The 24550-nt window shown below is 45.3% G+C and overlaps 1 protein-coding gene across 2 annotated transcripts in view; it reads left to right on the top strand.

The window, feature by feature from the left end:
• The window catches only part of PHKA1 (phosphorylase kinase regulatory subunit alpha 1), a 491521-nt gene that overhangs the window by 407934 nt on the left and 59037 nt on the right, over positions 1-24550 (top strand). Inside the window, exons 26-28 of one of the 2 annotated variants that reach the window (XM_077286537.1) lie at positions 7103-7204; positions 7796-7911; positions 10012-10050. In XM_077286537.1, the coding sequence (XP_077142652.1) occupies positions 7103-7204; positions 7796-7911; positions 10012-10050 (257 nt within the window). The remainder of the gene's footprint in view (positions 1-7102; positions 7205-7795; positions 7912-10011; positions 10051-24550) is intronic. The other variant, XM_077286538.1, reaches the window with a different exon arrangement.

Below are 24550 nucleotides of genomic sequence, written 5' to 3'. Positions count from 1 at the left end.
TACAAACAATTGACGAGTGATCCAACTATGCTATACTGAATGTTTTAGCCCAAATGAATGCCAACTGAATGTTTTAGCCCAAACAGGTAAATCTTTGGGCATTCTCAATAAGAAGGAATTTCAGTATATTTTAAATATCCTAGCAGAGCGATATTCTACCATATTCCAAAGCTACCCAAGGATACATCATGCCCACCAGGCTGACCAATAATATCGGGCATTAATAGCCTGACGGCGAATTTGTCCCGATATGTGGATGTGCACCTTCAAAAGTGTATGGCACTGATACCATCATACTTCAAAGATACAGGTCATACTTTACAAGTACTGAACACAATTAAATGGAGTAACAACTATATATTGGGCACATTAGACATTAAGTCACTCTATACGGTTATTAACCAGGAGAAAGGATGTGAAGCGGCTAAACATTTTCTGGGGGCTTTAGGCATATATAAGGAAACTCAGACTAATTTTATTGTAGACTGCATAGGGTTTATCTTACAACATAATTATTTTATATATGAGGGCAAGTACTACCTACAAACCTGGGGCAGTGCTATGGGGACACGGTTTGCCCCAAGCTATGCCAATTTATATGTGCCAAGTGGGAGGAGTTCCACATCTACTCTGCTGGCCGCCTGCGCCCAGGACTTGTGGTTTGGCGCCGCTTTATTGACGATATTTTGTTTATATGTGAGGGCTTCCACACAGATCTTGACGTATTTATCACTGGCCTTAATACTAATTGTTGTGGTTTGGAATTTACACCCAACGTTCGTACCACTAATGTTAATTTTTTGGATCTGAACATCTATATAGAGCAGGACAAATTGTGCACTAAATGCCATCGGAAAGAAGTGGATTCTAACAGCTTCATCCACATCACAAGTTGCCATCTACCATTATGGCTTATGAGCATACCAAAGGGCCAATATACCAGAATCAGGCGCAACTGTACATCTATAACGAAATACAATGAGGAAGCAAATTTCCTCACCCAACAGTTTCTGAAAAAAGGGTACCCTAAATCCTTACTGGAAAAAGCACAATATGACTGGTGAAAGCTCCAGGGATGAGCTACTTAATAGGAAAGGGATAAATAACCCAAATCCAGTTAGCCTACAAGAACAGGTTTTGAACCTACCAATAGTTACGCAGTTCCATGCAGGCTATAGAAAATTTACCAAAATTGTGCAGAAACATTGGCCAGTTTTGCAGAAAGATAAAATTATAGAGGATTTCCTCCCAACCTACCCTAGGTTTGTGTATAGACAGGGCCAAATTTTGGGGAATCTGGTGGCCCCAACAACGAAAATGCATGATAAGGCATCGACAAAATGCCAAAGAACCGCTAATCAGGTGGGAAATGGTTTTCTACCATGTGGGGGTTGCTATGGATGTATGCATACCTCCTTTAAGTAAACCCGACAACTGTCATTCTTCGATTCAGATGGGGTCAACGAGTTTAACATTAAGCAAAATATATCCTGTTTTTCTGTGGGGGTGATTTACTTAATCCGCTGTCCATGTAAAAACCTATATATAGGCCGCACAAAACGCCGTCTTATGGAGCGGATGAAAGAACATTTTAAAAATATCCAAAAAGGCTTTGTGGGTCACCCCCTATCACGCCATTTCAGTGAGAAACACAATCAATCCTTAAGGGATGTCTATTTTTGCGGTACTCAGGTTGTCCGACAGAACCCTAGAGGCGGTGACTTCCTTAAACAAATGTCGCGGGTAGAATCCCAATGGATTTTTACTTTAGACAGTCTGGCCCCTAAGGGCCTAAATCATGAGCTGGAACTTTATGCATTTTAAATGAGGTTTTAGTGTAATGAGTTTTAAAAGCGGTTTTTGACAGGACAGTATTCAGTGACTTTGTATATTTTATTTTTTATCCTTTATTGTTTAGTGTTTGAGCAATTTTGTCATGTCTGCATCGGTTATCCACTGAATACTATTGTGCTGTTAACACTGGTGGTTGTTTTAATGAATGTATAGCTCTGTTTGGGCTTTTTAAGTCATACACCAATAGAGGTGGGTAGTAAACATGCAGGTCATGCTACGAATGCGTTATTTTAAAGGGAAGTAAATCCCATTTTAGACACATATTTGTATTGATGTTTTTAGTTTTTTGATTAAATAAAGTACATATTTGTTTTTATCTGTATACATATATATATATTCAAGTAATCAGGGCAATCTTAGGTGTATATGAATAACCTTTATTCCCATTAGTAATATTCCCATAACATTAGTGGAGTATGTATATTCATTATGCACATGGGTCCATATACATGTGGGTACAACTAGATACAAGTTAAGGCTTAAGGCGTAGTAAGGCATTCGGCACACAAGGTGTTAAGAGTTGCAAGGCGGTGTTTGGGGATCCTATATCTTGCAGAGGATAGGAGGGGGCAGTATCCCTGAGGAAGAAGGACGCGATCCTTCGAAACGCGTTGGTTAGGCTGGTTTCACATTTGCGTTTTTTGCCGCTGCGTTTTAGCGCAAAAAAAGCATGCGTTTTTTTTTCCTATATTTAACATTAAAAATGCATGCGTTTTTTTAGTATGCGTTTTGCCGCGTTTGACGACGCATGCGTCTTTTCTATGCTTGCGTTTGGTTGCAGAAATGCAACATGTAGTAATTTCTAGAGGCGTTTTTTTGCCGCAAAAAAACGCATGCTTTTTTTGCGGCAAAAAAACGTATTGCTGTCTATGTAAACGCATGCGTTTTTAAGCACATGCGTTTGGTTGCGTTTGAAACGCATGCGTTTCAATAGAAAAAAAACAAGAATACACACTAATAAGCCACCCCCCACCATCAAGGTGATAAAGGGATCCAAACCCTAAAGGCCCCGTCTCACATAGCGATTTACCAACAATCACGACCAGCGATACGACCTGGCCGTGATCGTTGGTAAGTCGTTGTGTGGTCGCTGGGGAGCTGTCACACAGACAGCTCTCTCCAGCGACCAACGATCAGGGGAACGACTTCGGCATCGTTGAAACTGTCTTCAACGATGCCGAAGTCCCCCTGCAGCACCCGGGTAACCAGGGTAAACATCGGGTTACTAAGTGCAGGGCCGCGCTTAGTAACCCGATGTTTACCCTGGTTACCAAAAAAACAAACAGTACATACTCGCCTTTCGGTGTCCGTCAGGTCCCTTGCCGTCTGCTTCCTGCTCTGACTGAGCCGCCGTACACTGAGAGCAGAGCGCAGCGGTGACGTCACTGCTGTGCTGCGCTCTCACTGTACGGCCGGATCTCAGTCAGAGCAGGAAGCAGACGACAAGGGACCTGACGGACATCAGATGGTGAGTATGTACTGTTTGTTTTTTTTTTACATTTACGCTGGTAACCAGGGTAAACATCGGGTTACTAAGCGCGGCCCTGCGCTTAGTAACCCGATGTTTACCCTGGTTACCAGTGAAGACATCGCTGGATCGGTGTCACACACACCGATTCAGCGATGTCAGCGGGGCCTCAACGACCAAAAAAAGGTCCAGGCCATTCCGACACGACCAGCGATCTCACAGCAGGGGCCTGATCGCTGGTACGTGTCACACATAGCGAGATCGCTACTGAGGTCGCTGTTGCGTCACAAAACTTGTGACTCAGCAGCGATCTCGCTAGCGATCTCGCTATGTGAGACGGGGCCTTAACCCTAACCCTGATAAGCCACCCCCACCATCAAGTTGATAAAGGGATCCTAACCCTTATAAGCCACCCCCCACCATCAAGGTGATAAAGGGATCCTAACCCTAACCCTGATAAGCCACCCCCCCACCATCAAGGTGATAAAGGGATCCTAACCCTGATAAGCCACCCCCCACCATCAAGGTGATAAAGGGATCCTAACCCTAACCCTGATAAGCCACCCCCCACCATCAAGGTGATAAAGGGATCCTAACCCTAACCCTAGGGATCCTAACCCCAACCCTAGCTATTTCTATTTATAGTGGGTTTTCTAGATGATTTTGATGATTGGCAGCTGTCGCACACTTCTCAGCATGCGTTTCAAAAACACAAACGCAGGAAAAAACGCATGTAAACGCGTCCAAACACCGCATTTTTTTTACCGCATGAGAAAACGCATGCGTCTAAAAAACGCAACGTTTGCACGCGTTTACATGCGTTTTTTTCACCACCTGCTGTTGCGTTTTAAACGCGTTTTTAAACGCAAATGTGAAACTAGCCTTAGACCTTTTTTAGCTCCAGCGAGGCTCCTTAGCCTAGTGACATCACACGCTGTAAGCGGCCGCTCCTCCTCTCCGCCTTTTTTGTCCGAGCATCCATCGGCGCCGCCGGCCGGGGCGTCTCTGGCACTGCACAGCTCCATGTACTCATCGCACGGACTCTGGAGTGAGGAATATGACCATTTGCGCACTACCTGCACTTTATGAAGAAGACATAAGGACCGAAAGCCTGACCTGACTTGTTGCCAAGTAGGTACAATAGTGGCTCTGTTGCAGACATTTGCCTAGAAGTTTATGTGGCATTGGTAGGGAGATCAAGGGCACAGCCATTATACGCAGGCTATTGGGATAACGACGGGACTATCTAATGCTAACATCTATGTACATTTTTATTTAGGGGCTGTCTAAATATAATCCACACGTTATTTAGTGTTATTTATACGCAGCATAACAGTGGTGCTGTACAGCTGCATCCTCTATTAGATTGTCTATGTAGTTCAAACCTAGCAGCCTTGATTGTGATATTTTACCACAAGGGCCAATTGTGAGCAATATTGGTTTGGGCCATTATTTTTAGCGCGATACCGATTTTCCTTTTTTGATTTTTTTGTATGACCCTTTGGTCTCGACATAACTAGCACAGTGCTTGTCTTGGTATCAGCGGCTTTAATATTCCTTTTAGCGCCGGTGTGCTTTTTTTTTAGATCTAAATTCCAGATTTTCGACTTTACACTGTAAGGCTAGATTTGACGCTGCGCTGAACTGCGTCGAACACAACATGTTGCATTTTGCATGTTGCATTTTGTTGCGGTCTTCACAACATCAAAACAATGCATGTGGAGGCATCTGCATGGCCTGCGTACCCAATGTTAAAGATAGGGTACACAGGACGCATGCAGAAGTATGCTGAGCTGAAGGAAGAGGAGCGGCAGTGGGTGGGGCTTAACGGAGGAAGCCCTGCCGAACACAAGTGTGAAACTAGCCTGATAGTTTTATTTTTTTTTAAATATGATTCCATTGTGATCCCAACTTGAGTTTTGATACAAATGTGGCTCGGAGCATATAGCAGTCACATTGCATTTTTTGAAATTTTTAATTAAACTTTTTTCGGAAATGCGGTTTAAAATTTTGTATTGGCATGGCTAAAATGTGACCTATCTGATGAAAGCCTGTACAGTTCTGAGTAGAATGGTGTTTATTTAGTTTCTCTACCTTTTTTCTATCCTGAGTTATGAGGAGAAATGTAAAGGCAGGCAACACCGAAACTTGCACTTTTTCGAAACTTTGAAACTCAATTTAAAAAAAATCATCTAGAATTTTTTTTGTTCACATTTTGCATTACCTGACACACTATTACCAAATAACAAAATCTCATAAGAGTTATAAATAGAGGTAAAAATCATTCGTTCACCTGCCATGGAATGACCCAAAAACTATTATACTGCATGTATCGTAGCCAGCTCTAATAATTCCCCAATTCATAGATTTTGGTTCTAGAAACCACCATTATGTACAGTAGCTCTGCTGTGCAGTAATCTTTTCTTAAACCCACTTACTACTACTACTACTACCGGAAAAGTGATGAGTATATATAAAGAGGAAGATACTATAAATAAGTAAATAAAATATAACATCAACATTAAAAGTGACCCTTAAATAACTTTCATAATATTTGGACATAGTAATTGAAATAAACCTATGTTAATTGTACATAAAATGCACTTGATGACAATCACTGTTAACCACTCCAAATGGGTCAAAGTCCTTGGAGATAGGCATATTGCCCTTTGTGTTAATGCGCATGCTTTTATACTCTTAGCTGCTCCCATCATCTCAAGAGAATTGGCATCCTGCCCTTCATGTTGATGCCCTTAATTACTTTACCCTTAGCAGGATCAAGGGCATCGGGAATAGGCATGTCACTCAGAATACCTATACTGCTCTTTAGTTTAATGCACTAGATTACTGCTTTGTCCAGAAGACAACCTTAACAAGAATTGGTCAATATAAACAGTCAAGATCGGTGCCTCAGCATTCTCAAGTCGCATGAACAAAAAGAGAGGGTCCTTGAAGCTACAGATTCTATTGAAAAGCATGCCTACCTTTTTTTTTTTTGCTCCCCTCCAGTCGCTGTACCTAGTTCGGAGGAGCCAATTTTTTCTGTAGGCATGCAAAATATGATTGCCATGACCCCAGGGACTTTACCCTAATAGGGTAATATTAGCTATAAAAGCTTCTGGAGACCAGGGGGCCATACCGTGATGGTCACCCCTCCACACCAGGGGGCCACACCCAAAATGGTTGCCCCTCCACTGAATAACACTAAACAACATTAACTTGACTGTGGAAAAAAGGAGGAGGGCAATTGAAGGTTCAACCATTTTGAAAAACTGCAATAAACAGCTCCATTATGCCACCCCCAGCCGCACCACAACTGGCCCAGGGGGACCCAGCTGACTGTTGCCCATACCAAAAATGTCCCGCTGAGATGTCTCTCAGTAGGGACCCGTTTTCAATTTTTAACAACAAACAGTTCCACCATGCCACCCCCATCCTCACCACAACCGGCCTAGGGGGACCCAGCAGACTGTTGCCCATACCAAAAAATGTCCCGTTGATACCTCTCTCAGTACAGACCCGGTTTCAATTTTAAGAACAAACCGCTCCACCATGCCACCTCAAACCTCACCACAACCGGCCCAGGGGGACCCAGCACACTGTTGCCAAAAACAAATAATTGCTGTAATTCAGCTCCTGAAATGTATATGTGAGGATGAAACGCCATGTATGTACAGTACACATTTACAGCTGTAAAGTTGCATTAAATGAAATGTTGTGTTAGTCATGAAAATTATATTTTACTTCTAGTTCTGACCTTTTCCATTTTTCATCATACAGGGGAAGAAGCCACGGAGAGCCTCATGAACCTCAGTCCTTCTGACATGAAGAGCCTTTTGCATCACATCCTGAGTGGGAAGGAGTTTGGTGTGGAAAGGAGTGGTACGTGCCTCGACCGTGCGTGCCTTGACCGTGCGTGAGGGACGTGAAATAAGCTCCTGTCCACAACATGATTAGTGATCTCCAGTTTCCAGTGCCTCTTTCTCATTATACTAGAATGACTCTTCTGGATATTTGGATTATCTATCTGGAGAGGTTGCCGGGGAGGCTGCTAAAGAGTCTGATGGAGAGTCTGCCAGGGAGGCAGGTGCAGAGTCTGATGGAGAGGCTACTTGTACAGCTAGTAGTAATTGCTGCTTCGCCACAATTGCCCCAGCTGACATTGAGCAGCTTATTGCACGGTAGCTGTCCAATCTTTGTCAGGGGTGTTTACAATCTCGACCATTGTTCTCTACTGCCCTCTCCAGAAACTGAGCTTTGGTCTTATTTGGATCCCGCTTATGGTCCTCCTTGTGATCCCCTTTATGTTGGAGCTGGTGATTGGCAGCAGCTGTTGTGTACAATGTCGTAGATTCTATAGGTTGTATTGTTTTACTTCTGTGTCCTCAATAGAATAAAACATCTGGTCCTTTCTCATTAGTTGTTCTGTTTATTCCCATAAGTGAAAAGACCTGACTGTCTTCTCTCTCGCAGTGCGATCTGTGGACAGGATGGCCAGTCCAGCAGTCTCCATACGTGAACTGGGAGCTGTCGGAGCGACGAAGAGCGAGCGAGCTGGAATCACCCGACTGAAGAGCGAGATAAAACTGGTGGGCGAAGTAACGAGAATAAATAAACCGTGTGCAGGATCTCTATGTAAGAGAATGTGACTCAGTGTAGTGTCCACAACTGTAGCTCTCCCATGACTGCAGGGGATGATGGCAGCACTCTTTGCATTGGCTGATTTTCTTCTAAATCTCTATAAAGCAAGGATGGACCCGACTCCCCTGGCTGCCCCCCCCCCGGCCACCTTCCCTGGCTGCCTTCCCTGTCCGCCCCTCTGGCCTCCTCCCCTGGTCACCTCCCATGGCCTCCTGTCCGCCTCCCCTTGTCGCCTCCCCTGTCAGCCCCTTCTGGTCGCCTCCCCTTGCCGCCTTCCCTGTCCGCCCCCCCCGGCCGCCTTCCCTGTCCGCCCCCCCTGGCCGCATGGCCTCCTCTTCTGGCCGCCTCCCATGGCCTCCTCTCCTGGCAGCCTCCCCTGGCCGCCTTCCCTGGCCTCACCAGTTTTTTGCCACCTAACTCGAGAGCAGCTTAATGTAGAAACAGAGACCCCGATCCCAGTGATATGTCAACTACTGGGCTGCTTGCTGTAGGTTTGATAAAATGACAGCTTAACTAGCAGGAGGTTATCACTAGAGGACTAGCAAACCTGCTGTAGTCCTCCATATTAATCAGCTTGGTATAACTCCACCCTCACCACTGATTGGCTGCTTTCTGCCTATGCACAGTGTACACAGAAAGCTGCCTATCACTGGTGTGGACAGGATTATACATAACACAGCATTCAGAGAACTGTTGGGTCTGCAGCAGAGAAAACTGTGATTTTATCAAAACTGCAATAAGCAGCCCAGCAAGTGGCACATCACTGGAATCAGCATCTCTTCCCCTACATCCTGCTGCTCTCAGATGGGGGAGCAAAGACCTGCTGAGAGATTGCCTTTAACTATAGAGTGATTCCATAACTTGCAGGATTTAATTTCTGTAGAGGCACATCCTGTTGGATATCCACATTATGTCTACCCTTCTACCGCAACGTTTCATCTTACCCCTCCATCTCATGTGTGTAGTGTACATCTAGATGAGCGAGGATCGGCCTGCCACGTACAGGACCTCAGATGTGACCTCATAAATCATCTGCAATTTTCTAGTAGATTCATCTCCCACTGTTATCCGCTGGAACGCTGAGACAACCATGACTCGTCTAAAGCTCCTACGCAGACATGTGTCCACAGTAGAAATCTACCCTTCTACCGCAGTGTTTCATCTTACCTCTCCATCTCATGTGTGTAGTGTACATCTAGATGAGCGAGGATCAGCCTGCCACGTACAGGACCTCAGATGTGACCTCATAAATCATCTGCAATTTTCTAGTAGATTCATCTCCCACTGTTATCTGCTGGAACGATGAGGCAACCATGACTCGTCTAAAGCTCCTACGCAGACATGTGTCCGCAGTAGAAATCTACCCTTCTACCGCAGTGTTTCATCTTCTCCATCTCATGTGTGCAGTGTGCATCTAGATGAGCGGGGGTCGGCCTGCCATGTTACAGGACCTCAGTTGTGGCCTCATAGATCATCTGCAATTTTCTAGTACATTCATCTCCCACTGTTATCTGCTGGAACGCTGAGCCAACTATGACTCGCCTAAAGCTCCTACGCAGATGTGTCCACGGTAGAAATCTACCCTTCTACCGCAGTGTTTCTTCTTACCTCTCCATCTCATGTGTGCAGTGTGCATCTAGTTGAGCGAGGATCGGCCTGCCACATTACAGGATCTCAGATGTAGCCTCATAAATCATCTGCAATTTTCTAGTAGATTCATCTCCCACTGTTATCTGCTGGAACGGTGCGGCAACCATGACTCGTGTAAAGCTCCTACACAGACATATGAGTCCACAGTTAGACCCCAAACCAACTTTGTGCTCTGCCTCCTATTAGTCCCGTACGAGTAGCTACCCTAAGAGAAGGACTGGTGGGAGCAGAGCGCTCCAGCATTGGCTGTAGCCTGTAACCATGTTACCGCCATCACAGATCTGCATGGGGAAGATCTCGAGATGTTTTATGGGATGTCCACTTCCATTCCTTGTGTGACTGATGATTATCTCATTGCATGATTTGACATGACTTCTAAATCAGTGTTTCTTTTCCAGCTGGATAAACGTAGGCTTTCTGTGGCTGCAGATGGCCAGGTGAAGTGATGGGCACTTATCTGTACTCACCTGTGGGGTCACACATGCGGGCTCTAATCACAGCATGGGCTCTTCACATGGGCTAATTTTCTTAATTGTGGCCACAAACATGGTGCCTAAAAGTAACTGGCTATGGTCGGTGTCATAGTTATGTGGGTGACTTGTACACTTATGCTTTTATCACTTTAAGAATTAGCACCTTAGGTTTAATGTTTTGCATATCCTAAAAAGTTATTTTTAATTCCCTAAACTCATTCCCTAAACTATTCTACAATCTCACCTTACTTCAATTTGGTAAATTATCTGCATAAAAAGACCCCCAAGCACACCAGACAAAAATGTCTACCGAACCCGCCAAATCCACCTGAAAGATTTATTGTATGCTTCTGGACTTGTGATTGTATTTTCTCCCAACAATGGCTGAATGATCTTTGCGGAGTATGGCGTAGACGGCCGAGATTAATGTGTATGACCGGCTTGAGATTCAAAGGATTAGCTTTATAAGTACAAACACTGAGATCCCTGTGTAATGATCCATCTCTAAGGGCAGCTCTGCCAGTGACCAGAGCCGTAACATGCGGGACCATCCCATGTATCTGAGTGTTATCCTGCCATTGTCTGTGTTATATTGTTCCTGTGTCATGGATGCCCCTCAGAAGACACCAAACTCTACTCCACTATAATCATTCGGGAGCAGTTGTGCACTGCAAATACCAGACCCCTTACACCTGTGTGGGGATCATACTGGCAGAGGCACTGTGGACACCCACTGAGACCAGGGAATATGATGTGCGGATGCCACTATAAGGGTACTGTCTCACAGTGGCACTTTGGTCGCTACGACGGCACGATCCGTGACGTTCCAGCGATATCCATACGATATCGCTGTGTCTGACACGCTACTGCGATCAGGGACCCCGCTGAGAATCGTACATCGTAGCAGATCGTTTGAAACTTTCTTTCGTCGTCAAGTGTCCCGCTGTGGCGGCATGATTGCATCGTGTGACAAAGGTGTTGTATACGATGTGTGCACAGTAACCAATGGCTTCTACATCGCAAATACGTCATGAAATTATCGCTCCAGCGCCGTGCATTGCAAAGTGTGACCGCAGTCTACGACGCTGGAGCGATAATCAAGCGACGCTGGAACGTCACAGATCGTGCCGTCGTAGCGACCAAAGTGCCACTGTGAGACGGTACCCTAAGTCTCTAGCTCAGGTGATATCCTCATACCTAGCTCTGAGTCATCTATATATTTAAGGGCTTATTTCCCTAATGTCAATATATTGTTTACAAAGTGCAGTATCTGTAAATCTACTGATGATATACAGACAAAAGAGCAACATATAAAGTTTCTTTTTTGCACCTTTGCATCATTTTTCACCTCCTTCTGCAACCTCCAGTGCATAGAACTTCATAGAGCCATGTGAGCGGTCTCCTTGTATATTTCTCGGTGATACCCTGCTTCTCCTGAGTGCTGCAGACCCCCTCACATTGCTCTCCTCTGTGCTTTGTGAGTTGCTGTTCTCTGCCTGCCATTACATGCACTTGGTTGGTCAGTAAAATGAACCAGACTAGTGATTATGGTTTTCATAGCACACCTGTGGTCTCAGTGGACAATAACTTGTATCCACTACAACAAAGCCTGCAATTTGTGTGAGGAGTGTCCTTATTTTATCCATTGCAAATGCAGATGGAACAAAAATTGAAAATCTACTTGAATGAACGAGGCGCACATCTTTATTCCCACATCCCACCATGGTATTTATCTAAAATTGTGAGCAAAAAGGCCAGGTTCAGATTGCTGCTGAGGAGAAGGGGCCCGACGTGTTCACACATTGCAGACGTTGGTGGCTCCGTGTGCCTGTCACGTTATGGAGTGGACCATAAGTGGCCGTCCAATAGAGATGTCCATTCAGTCCGTCCAATAGAGATGTTCATTCAGTCCGTCCAATAGAGATGTCCATTCAGTCCGTCCAATAGAGATGTCCATTCAGTCCGTCCAGTAGATATGTCCATTCAGTCCGTCCAGTAGAGATGTCCATTCCTTCCGTCCAATAGAGATGTCTATTCGGTCCGTCCTGTAGAGATTTCCATTCGGTCCGTCCAATAGAGATGTCCATTCTGTCCGTCCATTAGAGATGTCCATCCATTAGAGATGTCCATTCTGTCCGTCCAGTAGAGATGTCCATTCGGTCCGTCCAATAGAGATGTCCGTCCAGTAGAGATATCCGTTCTGTCCGTCCAGTAGAGATGTCCGTTCTGTCCATCCAGTAGAGATGTCCATTCGGTCCGTCCTGTAGAGATGTCCATTCGGTCCGTCCTGTAGAGATGTCCATTCATTCCGTCCAGTAGAGATGTCCATTCAGTCCGTCCAATAGAGATGTCCATTCAGTTCGTCCAGTAGAGATGTCCATTCTGTCCGTCCAGTAGAGATGTCCATTCTGTCCGTCCAGTAGAGATGTCCATTCTGTCCGTCCAGTAGAGATGTCCATTCTGTCTGTCCAGTAGAGATGTCCATTCTGTCTGTCCAGTAGAGATGTCCATTCTGTCCGTCCTGTAGAGATGTTCATTCGGTCCATCCTGTAGAGATGTCCATTCGGTCCGTCCTGTAGAGATGTCCATTCGGTCCGTCCTGTAGAGATGTCTATTCTGTCCGTCCAGTAAAGATGTCCATTCTGTCCATCCAGTAGAGATGTCCAGTAGAGATGTCCATTCGGTCTGTCCAATAGAGATGTCCATTCGGTCCGTCCAGTAGAGATGTCCATTCGGTCCGTCCAATAGAGATGTCCATTCGGTCCGTCCAATAGAGGTGTCCATTCTGTCCGTCCAGTAGAGATGTCTATTCTGTCCGTCCAGTAGAGATGTCCATTCGGTCTGTCCAGTAGAGTTGTCCATTCGGACCGTTCAATAGAGATGTCCATTCAGTCAGTCCAATGCGCTGCAGCCAATCAGCGGTCACTATTATGTGGCCGTGTTCTCACTTCTGAGGATGGCCTGTAATATGTGCTGCAGCCAATCAGCGGTCTCTATTGTGTGTATATGTTTTCACTTCTGAGGATGGCCTGTAATATGCACTGCAGCCTATCAGCGGTCACTATTGTGTGGCCGTGTTCTCACTTCTGAGAATGGCCTGTATTATGTGCTGCAGCCAATTAGCGGTCACTATTGTGTGGTCGTGTTCTCACTTCTGAGGATGGCCTGTATTATGTGCTGCAGCCAATCAGCGGTCACTATTGTGTGGTCGTGTTCTCACTTCTTAGGATGGTCGGAGGGACATGAGAGCTCTGTAGCCCATAGAGAGGAGGCTCACATGATGTAACAATGCCTCAGTAGACCCAGCGCCAACATCACTGACCGGCGACCAGGCAGGAGGTATCGGTTCTTATTGTACAATGGGGACTACTTCATTTTAAAGGGGCAGTGCAGGTAGTGCACAATCCTGTAACATTTTGTTTCACTCGATCTGCCGGATTGATGGTACATAGAAAGGTGATGAAGGAAATCCGGGATAGGCTTGTGTGTAAAAAGCTGATGGCTGTGGATGGCAGTATGACACTTTGGCCAGTGTTGGGTCTAGTAACCCTGTCCTCTGCGCAGTGCAGTCTCAGAGATATATGGAGATGGATTAGGAGAACAGACCTCTTGGAGTCTGTGTCAGCAGGTGGGAGCCCGAATGGCTAGAAGGTTGGAGGAGTGTTTAAACTAGGGATTGGGGGGGAGGGTATTCATTTTATAGGAGGGGAAGATAGTGCAGATGGAGACCTGGGCACAAATAAGGAAGTTGGGGGTGGCGGTGGCATGGGGGGTGGGGTTAGAACAGTTAATAATTTAAGAAAGAACAGAGGTACAGAGAGATGCATAAAGTGTATGTATACTAATGCCAGAAGCCTCGCCAACAAAATGGCCGAATTAGGATTAATGTTGTTGTGGAGCATAGTTATGACATGGTGGGGATATCTGAAATATGGCTGGATGAGAGCCATGACTGGGCTGTTAACTTACAGGGCTATAGTCTGTTCAGAAATGACCGTACAGATAAGCGAGGAGGAGGTGTGTGTCTATATGTAGAAACATCCTTAAAACGCATCCTGCATGACAATATAGGGGAATCTAATGAAAATGTAGAGTCCCTGTGGGTGGAGATAAGGGGAGGGGGAAAAAAATAAATTACTGATAGGGGTTAGTTATAAGTCTCCAAAAATAATTGAAGCAACGGAGAATATCTATCCTCGTAAAGCAAATAGATGAATCTGCGACTCAAGGAGAAGTCATTATTATGGGGGACTTCAACCACCCTGAAATAGATTGGGTAATGGAAATCTGTAGTTCCAGCAAAGTTGATCGGGGTCTGACAACTATGAGAGACAAATACCTCTGAAAACTGGTTCAGCACCCAACAAGAAGGGGGGCACTGCTAGACCTAATATTAACCAACACGACAGACCGCATAGCAAATATAAGGGTTGGGGGTCACTGGGGGAATAGTGATCACAAAATAATAAGTGTTCATGTCTCCTTTAAGAAGATGGGTAGTAGGGGGGTTACAAGGACACTAAACTTCAGGAGGGCAAATTTCCAATGGATGAGAGATGATCTTGGTGCAATTACGGTAACTGGGACGATATCCTGAGACATAAAAATACACAAAGAAAATGGGAGACGTTTACTAGCATCCTGGATAGGACCTGTGCGCAGTATATACCGTATGGGAATAAACATACTAGAAACAGGAGGAAACCAATATGGCTACATAGAGCTGTAAGGGGCGCAATAAGTGACAAAAAGAAAGCATTTAGAGAATTAAAGGAAGTAGGTAGTGATGAGGCATTAAATAAATACAGAAAATTACCGTATATACTCGAGTATAAGCCGAGATTTTCAGCCCATTTTTTTGGGCAGAAAGTCCCCCTCTCGGCTTATACTCGAGTCATACCCGGGTGTCGGCAGGGGAGGGGGCGCGGGGGCTATCTAATTATACTCACCTACTGCTGGCGCGGTCCCTGCACGTCCCTGCTTCTTCCAGCGCTCCATATTCTTCCTGTACTGAGCGGTCACATGGTCCCGCTTATTCCCGAAATGAATATGCGGCTCCACCTCCCATAGAGGTGGAGCCGCATATTCATTTCGGTAATGAGCGGTAACGGTGACCGCTCAATACAGGAAGAAGATGCAGGAAGAAGCAGGGACTGCACAGCGCCAGCAGTAGGTGAGTATACAGCGCTGCGTGATATTTACTGCTCCTCGTTCCGGTGTGGCTCCGTCATCCGCGTCCTGTGGCTGTGACACTTGGGTCAGAGGGCGCGGTGACGTAGTCAGTGCGCGCCCTCTACTGAACGTCAGTGCTGAAGACAGAGCCGCACGAGGAGCAGGTAAATATTGAAAGTGCCGGGGGTCCTGAGCGAAGAGAGGTGAGTATGTGATTTTATTTTTTTTTTATCGCAGCAAAAGCAAATGGGGCAGTGACTGTATGGAGCATCTTATGGGGCCATAACGATTGTGCAGCACTATAAGGGGCAGTGACTGTATGGAGCATCTTATGGGGCCATAACGATTGTGCAGCACTATAAGGGGCAGTGACTGTACGGAGCATCTTATGGGGCCATAACGCTTGTGCAGCACTATATGGGGCAAGTGACTGTATGGAGCATCTTATGGGGCCATAACGATTGTGCAGCACTATAAGGGGCAGTGACTGTACGGAGCATCTTATGGGGCCGTAACGATTGTGCAGCATTATAATGGGGCAAGTCACTGCACGGAGCATCTGTATGGGGCCATAACGATTGTGCAGCATTATAATGGGGCAAGTGACTGTACAGAGCATCTGTATGGGGCCATAACGATTGTGCAGCACTATAAGGGGCAGTGACTGTTCGGAGCATCTTATGGGGCCATAACGCTTGTGCAGCATTATAAGGGGCAGTGACTGTACGGAGCATCTATGGGGCCATAACGTTTGTGCAGCATTATATGGGGCAAGTGTCTGTATGGAGCATCTTATGGGGCCTTTATTACCCTTTATGCAGGGTTATATGGGGCATATTTTAATATGGAGCATCTAATGGGGCCCATCAAACTTTATGAAGCATTATATGGGGCTCCTGATTCAATATGGATATTCAAAAACACTTAACCTACTAATGTCTCAATTAATTTTACTTTTATTGGTATCTATTTTTACTTTTGAAATTTACCGGTAGCTGCTGCATTTCCCACCCTAGGCTTATACTCGAGTCCTTAAGTTTTCCCAGTTTTTTGTGGCAAAATTAGGAGGGTCGGCTTATACTCGGGTCGGCTTATACTCGAGTATATACAGTACATAAATTCTGTAAAAAGCAAATCAAGGCAGAAAAGATTGAGACAGAGAGACTGATTGCCAGAGAGAGTAAAAATAATCCCAAAATATTCTTTAACTACGTAAATAGTAAGAAACTAAAAAATGATAGTGTTGGTCCCCTTAAAAATAGTCTGGGTGAAATGGTGGATGAGGATGAGGAAAAAGCCAGTATGCTAAATGACTTTTTTTCATCAGTATTTACACAAGAAAATCCCATGGCAGACAATATGATCAGTGATAACAAAAAATCCCCATTAAATGTCACCTGCTTAACCCAGCAGGAAGTACGGCGGCGTCTAAAAATCACTAAAATTGACAAATCTCCGGGCTCGGATGGGATACACCCCCGAGTGCTGCAGGAATTAAGTACAGTCATTGATAGACCATTATTTTTAATCTTTAAAGAGTCCATAATAACAGGGTCTGTACCACAGGACTGGCGTATAGCAAATGTGGTGCCAATATTCAAAAAGGGGACAAAAACTGAACTCGGAAATTATAGGCCAGTAAGCTTAACCTCTACTGTGGGTAAAATCATGGAGGGCATTCTAAGGGATGCTATACTGGAGTATCTGAAGAGGAATAACCTCATGACCCAGTATCAGCACGGGTTTACTAGGGACCGGTCCTGTCAGACTAATCTGATCAGTTTCTATGAAGAGGTGTGTTCCGGACTGGACCAAGGGAACCCAGTGGACGTAGTCTATATGGACTTTTCAAAAGCTTTTGATATGGTGCCACACAAAAGGTTGATACATAAAATGAGAATAATGGGGATAGGGGAAAATATGTGAAAGTGGGCTAGGAGCTGGCTCAGGGATAGGAAACAAAGGGTGGTTATTAATGGAGCACACTCGGACTGGGTCACGGTTAGCAGTGGAGTACCACAGGGGTCAGTATTGGGCCCTCTTCTTTTTAACATATTTATTAATGACCTTGTAGGGGCATACAGTGTGGAATTTCAATATTTGCAGATGACACTAAACTCTGCAGGGTAATCAATACAGAGGAGGACAATTTTATATTATAGGATGATTTAGGTAAACTAGAAGCTTGGGCTGATAAATGGCAAATGAGCTTTAATTGCAATAAATGTAAGGTCATGCACTTGGGTAGAAGTAATAAGATGTATAACTATGTGCTTAATTTAAAAACTCTGGGCAAAAAAGTCAATGAAAAAGACATGGGTGTATGGGTGGATGACAAACTCACATTTAGTGGCCAGTGTCAGGCAGCTGCTTCAAAGGCAAATAAAATAATGGGATGCATTAAAAGAGGCATAGATGCTCATGAGGAGAACAGAATTTTACCTCTATACAAGTCACTAGTTCGACCACACTTAGAATACTGTGTACAGTTCTGGTCTCCGGTATATAAGAAAGACATAGCTGAACTAGAGCGGGTGCAGAGAAGAGCGACCAAGGTTATTAGAGGACTGGGGGGGTCTGCAATACCAAGATAGGTTATTACACTTGGGGCTATTTAGTTTGGAAAAACGAAGGCTAAGGGGTGATCTTATTTTAATGTATAAGTATATGAGGGGACAGTACAAAGACCTTTCTGATGATCTTTTTACTCATAGACCTGAGACAGGGACAAGGGGGCATCCTCTACGTCTGGAGGAAAGAAGGTTTAAGCATAATAACAGACGCTGGTTCTTTACCATAAGAGCAGTGAGACTATGGAACTCTCTGCCGTATGATGTTGTAATGAGTGATTCATTACTAAAATTTAAGAGGGGACTGGATACCTTTCTGGAAAAGTATAATGTTACCGGGTATATACACTAGATTCCTTGATAGGGCGTTGATCCAGGGAACTAGTCTGATTGCCGTATGTGGAGTCGGGAAGGAATTCTTTTCCCCAATGTAGAGCTTACTCTTTGCCACATGGGTTTTTTTTGCCTTCCTCTGGATCAACATGTTAGGGCATGTTAGGTTAGGCTATGGGTTGAACTAGATGGACTTAAAGTCTTCCTTCAACCTTAATAACTATGTTACTATGTTATGATAATCTGTTGTAATGATTGCCAAGGGCTGCCACAATAGATCACATAACACTGAATTCAGTAATTATACAGTAATGTTTTACTGTTTAAAATGTATTAATTTTGCCATGCTGCATGATCCCTTTAATTGGTACACTTTTGCTTCCTGCCCTTGGATCTGTCTGATGCCGGTGAGAACGGTGCTTTCATTTGAAGGGTTTCTTTACCTTTCTGTAAGTTTGGCTCAACTAATAGACCACATCTTGTGCTCTAACTTCAAATATTAAAGCTATACGTTGGGCTCCTGTGTGTGGATATTCAGTAGGTTGGTCACGTTATTTTTATCTTAATAGATGTATTGGGGACATGATTTTGTGGCACTTACTAATGTGTCAGGATTACAGGTCCTTCTCCTGCACTTATTGCAGCCTTCCTCATATAGTACACATCTCTCCTGTCCATACAATGGCTCCTGATAGAGGAACATTTGACCTGTCCATCTGCCTCCTCCAATGGCTGCTGGCGAAGGAACATGTGACCAGACCTGTCCATCTACCGCCTCCAATGGCTGCTGATAGAGGAACATGTGACTAGACCTGCCGTCTGCCTCCTCCAATGGCTGCTGGTGGAGTAACATGTGACCAGACCTGTCCACCTGCCTCCTCCAATTGCTGCTGTTGGAGGAACATGGGACTGGACCTGTCCATCTGCCTCCCCTAATGGGTGCTGGTGGAAGAAAATGGGACCGGACCTGTCCATCTACCTCCTCCAGTGGCAGCTGGTGGAGGAAGATGTGACCAGACCTGTCCATCTGCCTCCTCTAATGGCTGCTGATAGAGGAACATGTGACTAGACCTGCCGTCTGCCTCCTCCAATGGCTGTTGGTGGAGTAACATGTGACCAGACCTGTCCACCTGCCTCCTCCAATTGCTGCTGTTGGAGGAACATGGGACTGGACCTGTCCATCTGCCTCCCCTAATGGGTGCTGGTGGAAGAAAATGGGACCGGACCTGTCCATCTACCTCCTCCAGTGGCAGCTGGTGGAGGAACATGTGACCAGACCTGTCCACCTGCCTCCTCCAATTGCTGCTGGTGGAGGAACATGGGGCTGGTCCTGTCCATCTGCCTCCCCTAATGGCTGCTGGTGAAAGAAAATGGGACCGGACCTGTCCATCTACCTCCTCCAATGTCTGCTGGAGGAGGAACATTTGACCAGACCTGCCGTCTGCTTCCTCCAATGGCTGCTGATAGAGGAGCATGTGACCGGACCTGTCCATCTGCCTCCTCCAATAGCTGCTGGTGGAGTAACATGGGACCGGACCTGTCCATCTGGTCAGATGTTCCTCCACCAGCAGCCATTGGAGGAAGCAGATGGACAGGTCAGGTCACATGTTTCCCTACTAGCAACCATTGGAGAAGGCAGACGGCATGTCTGGTCACATGTTCCTCCACCAGCAGCCATGGGAGGAGGCAGACGGCAGGTCTAGTCACATGTTCTTCCTCCATCAGCCATTGAAGGAGGCAGATGTTCTTCCACCAGCAGCTATTGGAGGAAGCAGACAGCAGGTCTAGTCACATGTTCCTCTACCAGCAGCCATTGAAGGATGCAGATGGACAGGTCCGGTCACATGTTCCTCCAGCAGCCATTGGAGGAAGCAGACGGAAGGTCCGGTCACATGCTCCTCCACCAGCAGCAATTGGAGGAAGCAGACTGCAGGTCTGGTCACATGTTCCTCCACCAGCAGCTATGGGAGGAAGCAGATGGATGGGTCTGGTCCCATGTTCCTCCACCAGTAGCCAATGGAGGAGGCATATTGACAGGTCTGGTCCTATGTTCCCCTATCAGCAGCCATTGGAGGAGGCAGATGGTCAGGTCTGGTCACATATTCCTCCACCAGCAGCCAAAGGAGGAGGCAGATGGGCAGGTTTGGTCACATGTTCCTCTACCAGCAGCAATTGGAGGAGGCAAATGGGCAGGTACGGTCACATGCTCCTCCACCAGCAGCCATTGCAGGAGGCAGATGGATGGGTCTGGTCCCATGTTCCTCCACCAGCAGCTATGGGAGGAGGCAGATGGCAGGTCTTGTCACATGTTCCTCCACCAGCAGTCATTGGAGGAAGCAGACTGCAGGTCCAGTCACATGTTCCTCCACCAACAGCCATTGGAGGAGGCAGATGGGCAGGTATGTTCACATGCTCCTCCACCAGCAGCCATTGTAGGAGGCAGATGGATGGGTCTGGTCCCATGTTCCTCCACCAGCAGCCTATGGAGGAGGCATATTGACAGGTCTGGTCCTATGTTCCTCTATCAGCAGCCATTGGAGGAGGCAGATGGGCAGGTCTGGTCACATATTCCTCGACCAGCAGCCAAAGGAGGAGGCAGATGGGCAGGTCTGGTCACATGTTCTCCACCAGCAGCCGTTGAAGGAGGCAGATGGGCAGGTCTGGTCACATATTCCTCCACCAACAGCCAAAGGAGGAGGCAGATGGGCAGGTCTGGTCACATGTTCCTCCACCAGCAGCCATTGGAGGAGGCAGATGGGCAGGTCCAGTCACTTGTTCCTCCACCAGCAGCCATTGGAGGAGGCAGATGGGCAGGTCCAGTCACATGCTCCTCCACCAGCAGCCATTGGAGAAGGCAGACGGATAGGTCTGGTCACAGGTTCCTCCACCAGTAGCCATTGTATGGACAGGAGCTGTGCAGTCTGAGCAGGAGGGGAACCTGCGATACTTCTGTATTGCTTAGTGCCACAATGTTGTGTCCGCAGCACTTTTGTTACAGTAAAGTGACCAATCCATGTAAGTGCTCGTAGTAACACTTTATGTGCACTCAAGAGCCATCACTGTATGTACTGGGACATTGGACCATATATTATGTTATTTAAAGGGAAGCCATCGTCGATTTTGTGTGACTCCTGTATATATATTTATTTCTTTGGTAATTTTCTCTTTCATGTCACAACTTTTTTAAAAACATTAGTAATCTTGCAATTTTTCTACTGGCCACTGGGGTTGTTCTAGAGCCAGACTGCCTGTCCTTCCAGGAAGAGTTTTCAGGAGACTCCTTATCATCAGAGACAGGTAACACCTCTGTCCTCAGCTGAGAACAACGGATCCACCATTCAGTACAGCTGATGTCACAGCTCACCTCTTCCTCCTCTCTTTGGCACACGTTGGTTAGATACTCCGATACACAGGATATAGTTGGGGGTCTGTTTTCTGTGGCCAATGTACGTGTTATGTTCTGAAGCGGCAGGAAGTACAAGTGTAAACCATTCCCAGTGGCCCATGTGGAAACTGCAAGATTCATACTTTATTATGTGGAATATAAAGCATGGGTGAAACATCGCCAAAAATAAAAAGGAAGAAATATATTATAAGAAGGTAACATGATGGAAGCCATTGGTCATTTTTTATGATGGCTTCCCTTAACCCCTTCACGCCGCTGCCCTTTTTCGTTTTTGCGTTTTCGTTTTTCGCTCCCCTCCTTCCCAGAGCCATAACTTTTATATTTTTCCGTCAATATGGCCATGTGATGGCTTATTTTTTGTGGGATGAGTTGTACTTTTTGAACGACATCATTGGTTTTACCATGTCTTGTACTAGAAAACGGGAAAAAAATTCCAAGTGCGGTGAAATTGCAAAAAAAGTGCAATCCCACACTTGTTTTTTGTTTGGCTTTTTTGCTAGGTTCACTAACTCCTAAAACTGACCTGATATTATGATTCTCCAGATGATTACGAGTTCATAGACACCAAATATGTCTAGGTTATTTTTTATCTAAGTGATGAAAAAAAATTCAATACTTTGCTAAAAAAAAACCGCACCATTTTCCGATACCCGTAGCGTCTCCATTTTTCGTGATCTGGGGTCAGATGAGGGCTTATTGTTTGCATGCCGAGCTGGCGTTTTTAATAACACCACTTTTGTGCAGATACGTTCTTTTTATCGCCCGACAAAAAAAACGTAATTCTGGCGTTTCTAATTTTTTCTCGCTACACTGTTTAGCGATCAGGTTAATGCTTTTTTTTATTGATAGATCGGGCGATTCTGTACTCGGCGATACCAAATATGTGTAGGTTTTTTTTATTATTATTGTTTTATTTTGGATGGGGCGAAAGGGGGGTGATTTAAACTTTTATATACTTTTTTTTTTATGTTTTTAAAAACATTTTTTTAAAACTTTTACCATGCTTCAATAGCCTCCATAGGAGGCTAGAAGCTGGCATAGCCTGACAGGCTCTGCTACATAGCAGTGATCATCAGATCACTGCTATGTAGCTGAATTGCAGGCTTGCTATGAGCGCCGACCACAGGGTGACGCTCACAGCAGGCCGGCATCAGTAACCATAGAGGTCTCAAGGACCTCTATGGTTACCATCCTGACGCATGTGACGGGGGTTGGTGATACCCTCATTTCCAGCCGCGCGGCCGGAAGCGGTAGTTAAATGCCGCTGTCAGCATTTGACAGCGGCATTGAACAGGTTAATAGCGGCGGGTGAATCGCGATTTCGCCCACCGCTATTGCGCGCACATATCAGCTGTTCAAAACAGCTGGCATGTTGCGACTTTGATGTGGGCTCAGCGCCGGAACCCACATCAAAGGAAGAGACACGACATGCGCCATACTAGTGTCGTGAAGGGGTTAGAAAGGAACTTGTCAAGCTGTGGACAGTATGGTATAGCGAAGAAACTGAGCATCATGATACATGGGTTTGTGGTAAAAGATTCAGTAGAACTTATATTTTATTTATTGAAATCCCTGGTGTTTGCAAAAGTATCAACCCCCTTGGCTGTTGTCCTATTTTGTTGCGTTACAACCTGTATTTAAATATTTTTTTTTCTGATTTGTGTGTGATACATCAGCACTAAATATTCTAATCAAATCCATTATGATGAAATGGAAAGGACGTGGTACCACTACAAACCTGCCAAGAGAGGGCCCCCACCAAATGCTCAGCACAAGCAAGGAGGCAGCACACCGAGCAAAGGTAAACCTGAAGGAGCTGGTGAGCTCCCAATCAGAGTTTTATATCACAGAAACATATAGTAAGGTGCCAGAAAAATTCAAAAATTCACAGCAAAAAGAACACCATATACAAATAGAATAATATACTCAATAAAACTTAGCATTTAATAATCCTCTATTATAAAAACACACACCTCATACAACCTTAGACTGGTGCCAGTTGTCTGACAAACAATAAGACAGAAGATACAGGGTGCACTCGATCCCTAGGTTCCAGACTATCTGTCCCCTACCTTGCTGCAGAGGTTGGCACCCTATGTATCCTGCGCAATGGTGCCCCCGCTCAACGTAGGCTACCCCTAAATCGCCCTAATGGGCCCTAACGTGCAAGAAAATGAAAAAAGTACAAACAACAGAGCTTTCATTCTTTAACAACAGTAGCTGATAATAAACAACTTATTGCACATGCCCAGATATACTAGTGCGTATAATAATTATATTTGGCATACTTTTGATGTTGCACTGTTATGAAAAGCAACAAACTAGGGTCACCTATACAATAATCCTAGATGACTCTGCCTACCTGTGGGGGTTGGCACCCTAATAGTCCTGCGCAGAATGGCGCCCCCACTCCTCGTAGTCTAACCCTGATAACACCCTATACTACTTGCAAGGGGATATTAAATACTTTATAGGGAGACAAAAAAACTAACACCATGAAAAAATACGGCAGGCTCTCCTAGACTATGCTAAAAAGCACTAAGCAGTGTCAATAAATAGTTTATAAGCAAATAGAATACTCAAATAACCAATACTGTAATTCTCATAATCACTAAAGTATGTAATTCTCGACGCGTTTCCCTGAAATCAGTTCATCAGGAGACATACTTATAAAATATTCAGAGAACTTATCTGAGTGACGATTCAGGAGGATGAAGGTCATTAAATAGTGTGCGGTGGGGAACAGTGTCAATCCAGTACCGCAGGTCTCTATCAGGGGACAGATAGTCTGGAACCTAGGGATCGAGTGCACCCTGTATCTTCTGTCTTATTGTTTGTCAGACAACTGGCACCAGTCTAAGGTTGTATGAGGTGTGTGTTTTTATAATAGAGGATTATTAAATGCTAAGTTTTATTGAGTATTCTATTTGTATATGGTGTTCTTTTTGCTGTGAATTTTTGAGCTCCCAATCAGAGACTGGAG

Source organism: Ranitomeya variabilis, chromosome 2, assembly GCF_051348905.1.
Source record: "Ranitomeya variabilis isolate aRanVar5 chromosome 2, aRanVar5.hap1, whole genome shotgun sequence".
Taxonomy (NCBI): domain Eukaryota; kingdom Metazoa; phylum Chordata; class Amphibia; order Anura; family Dendrobatidae; genus Ranitomeya; species Ranitomeya variabilis.
Note: the sequence above shows the minus strand (reverse complement) of the source record. Positions and strands in the feature narration are given on the sequence as shown.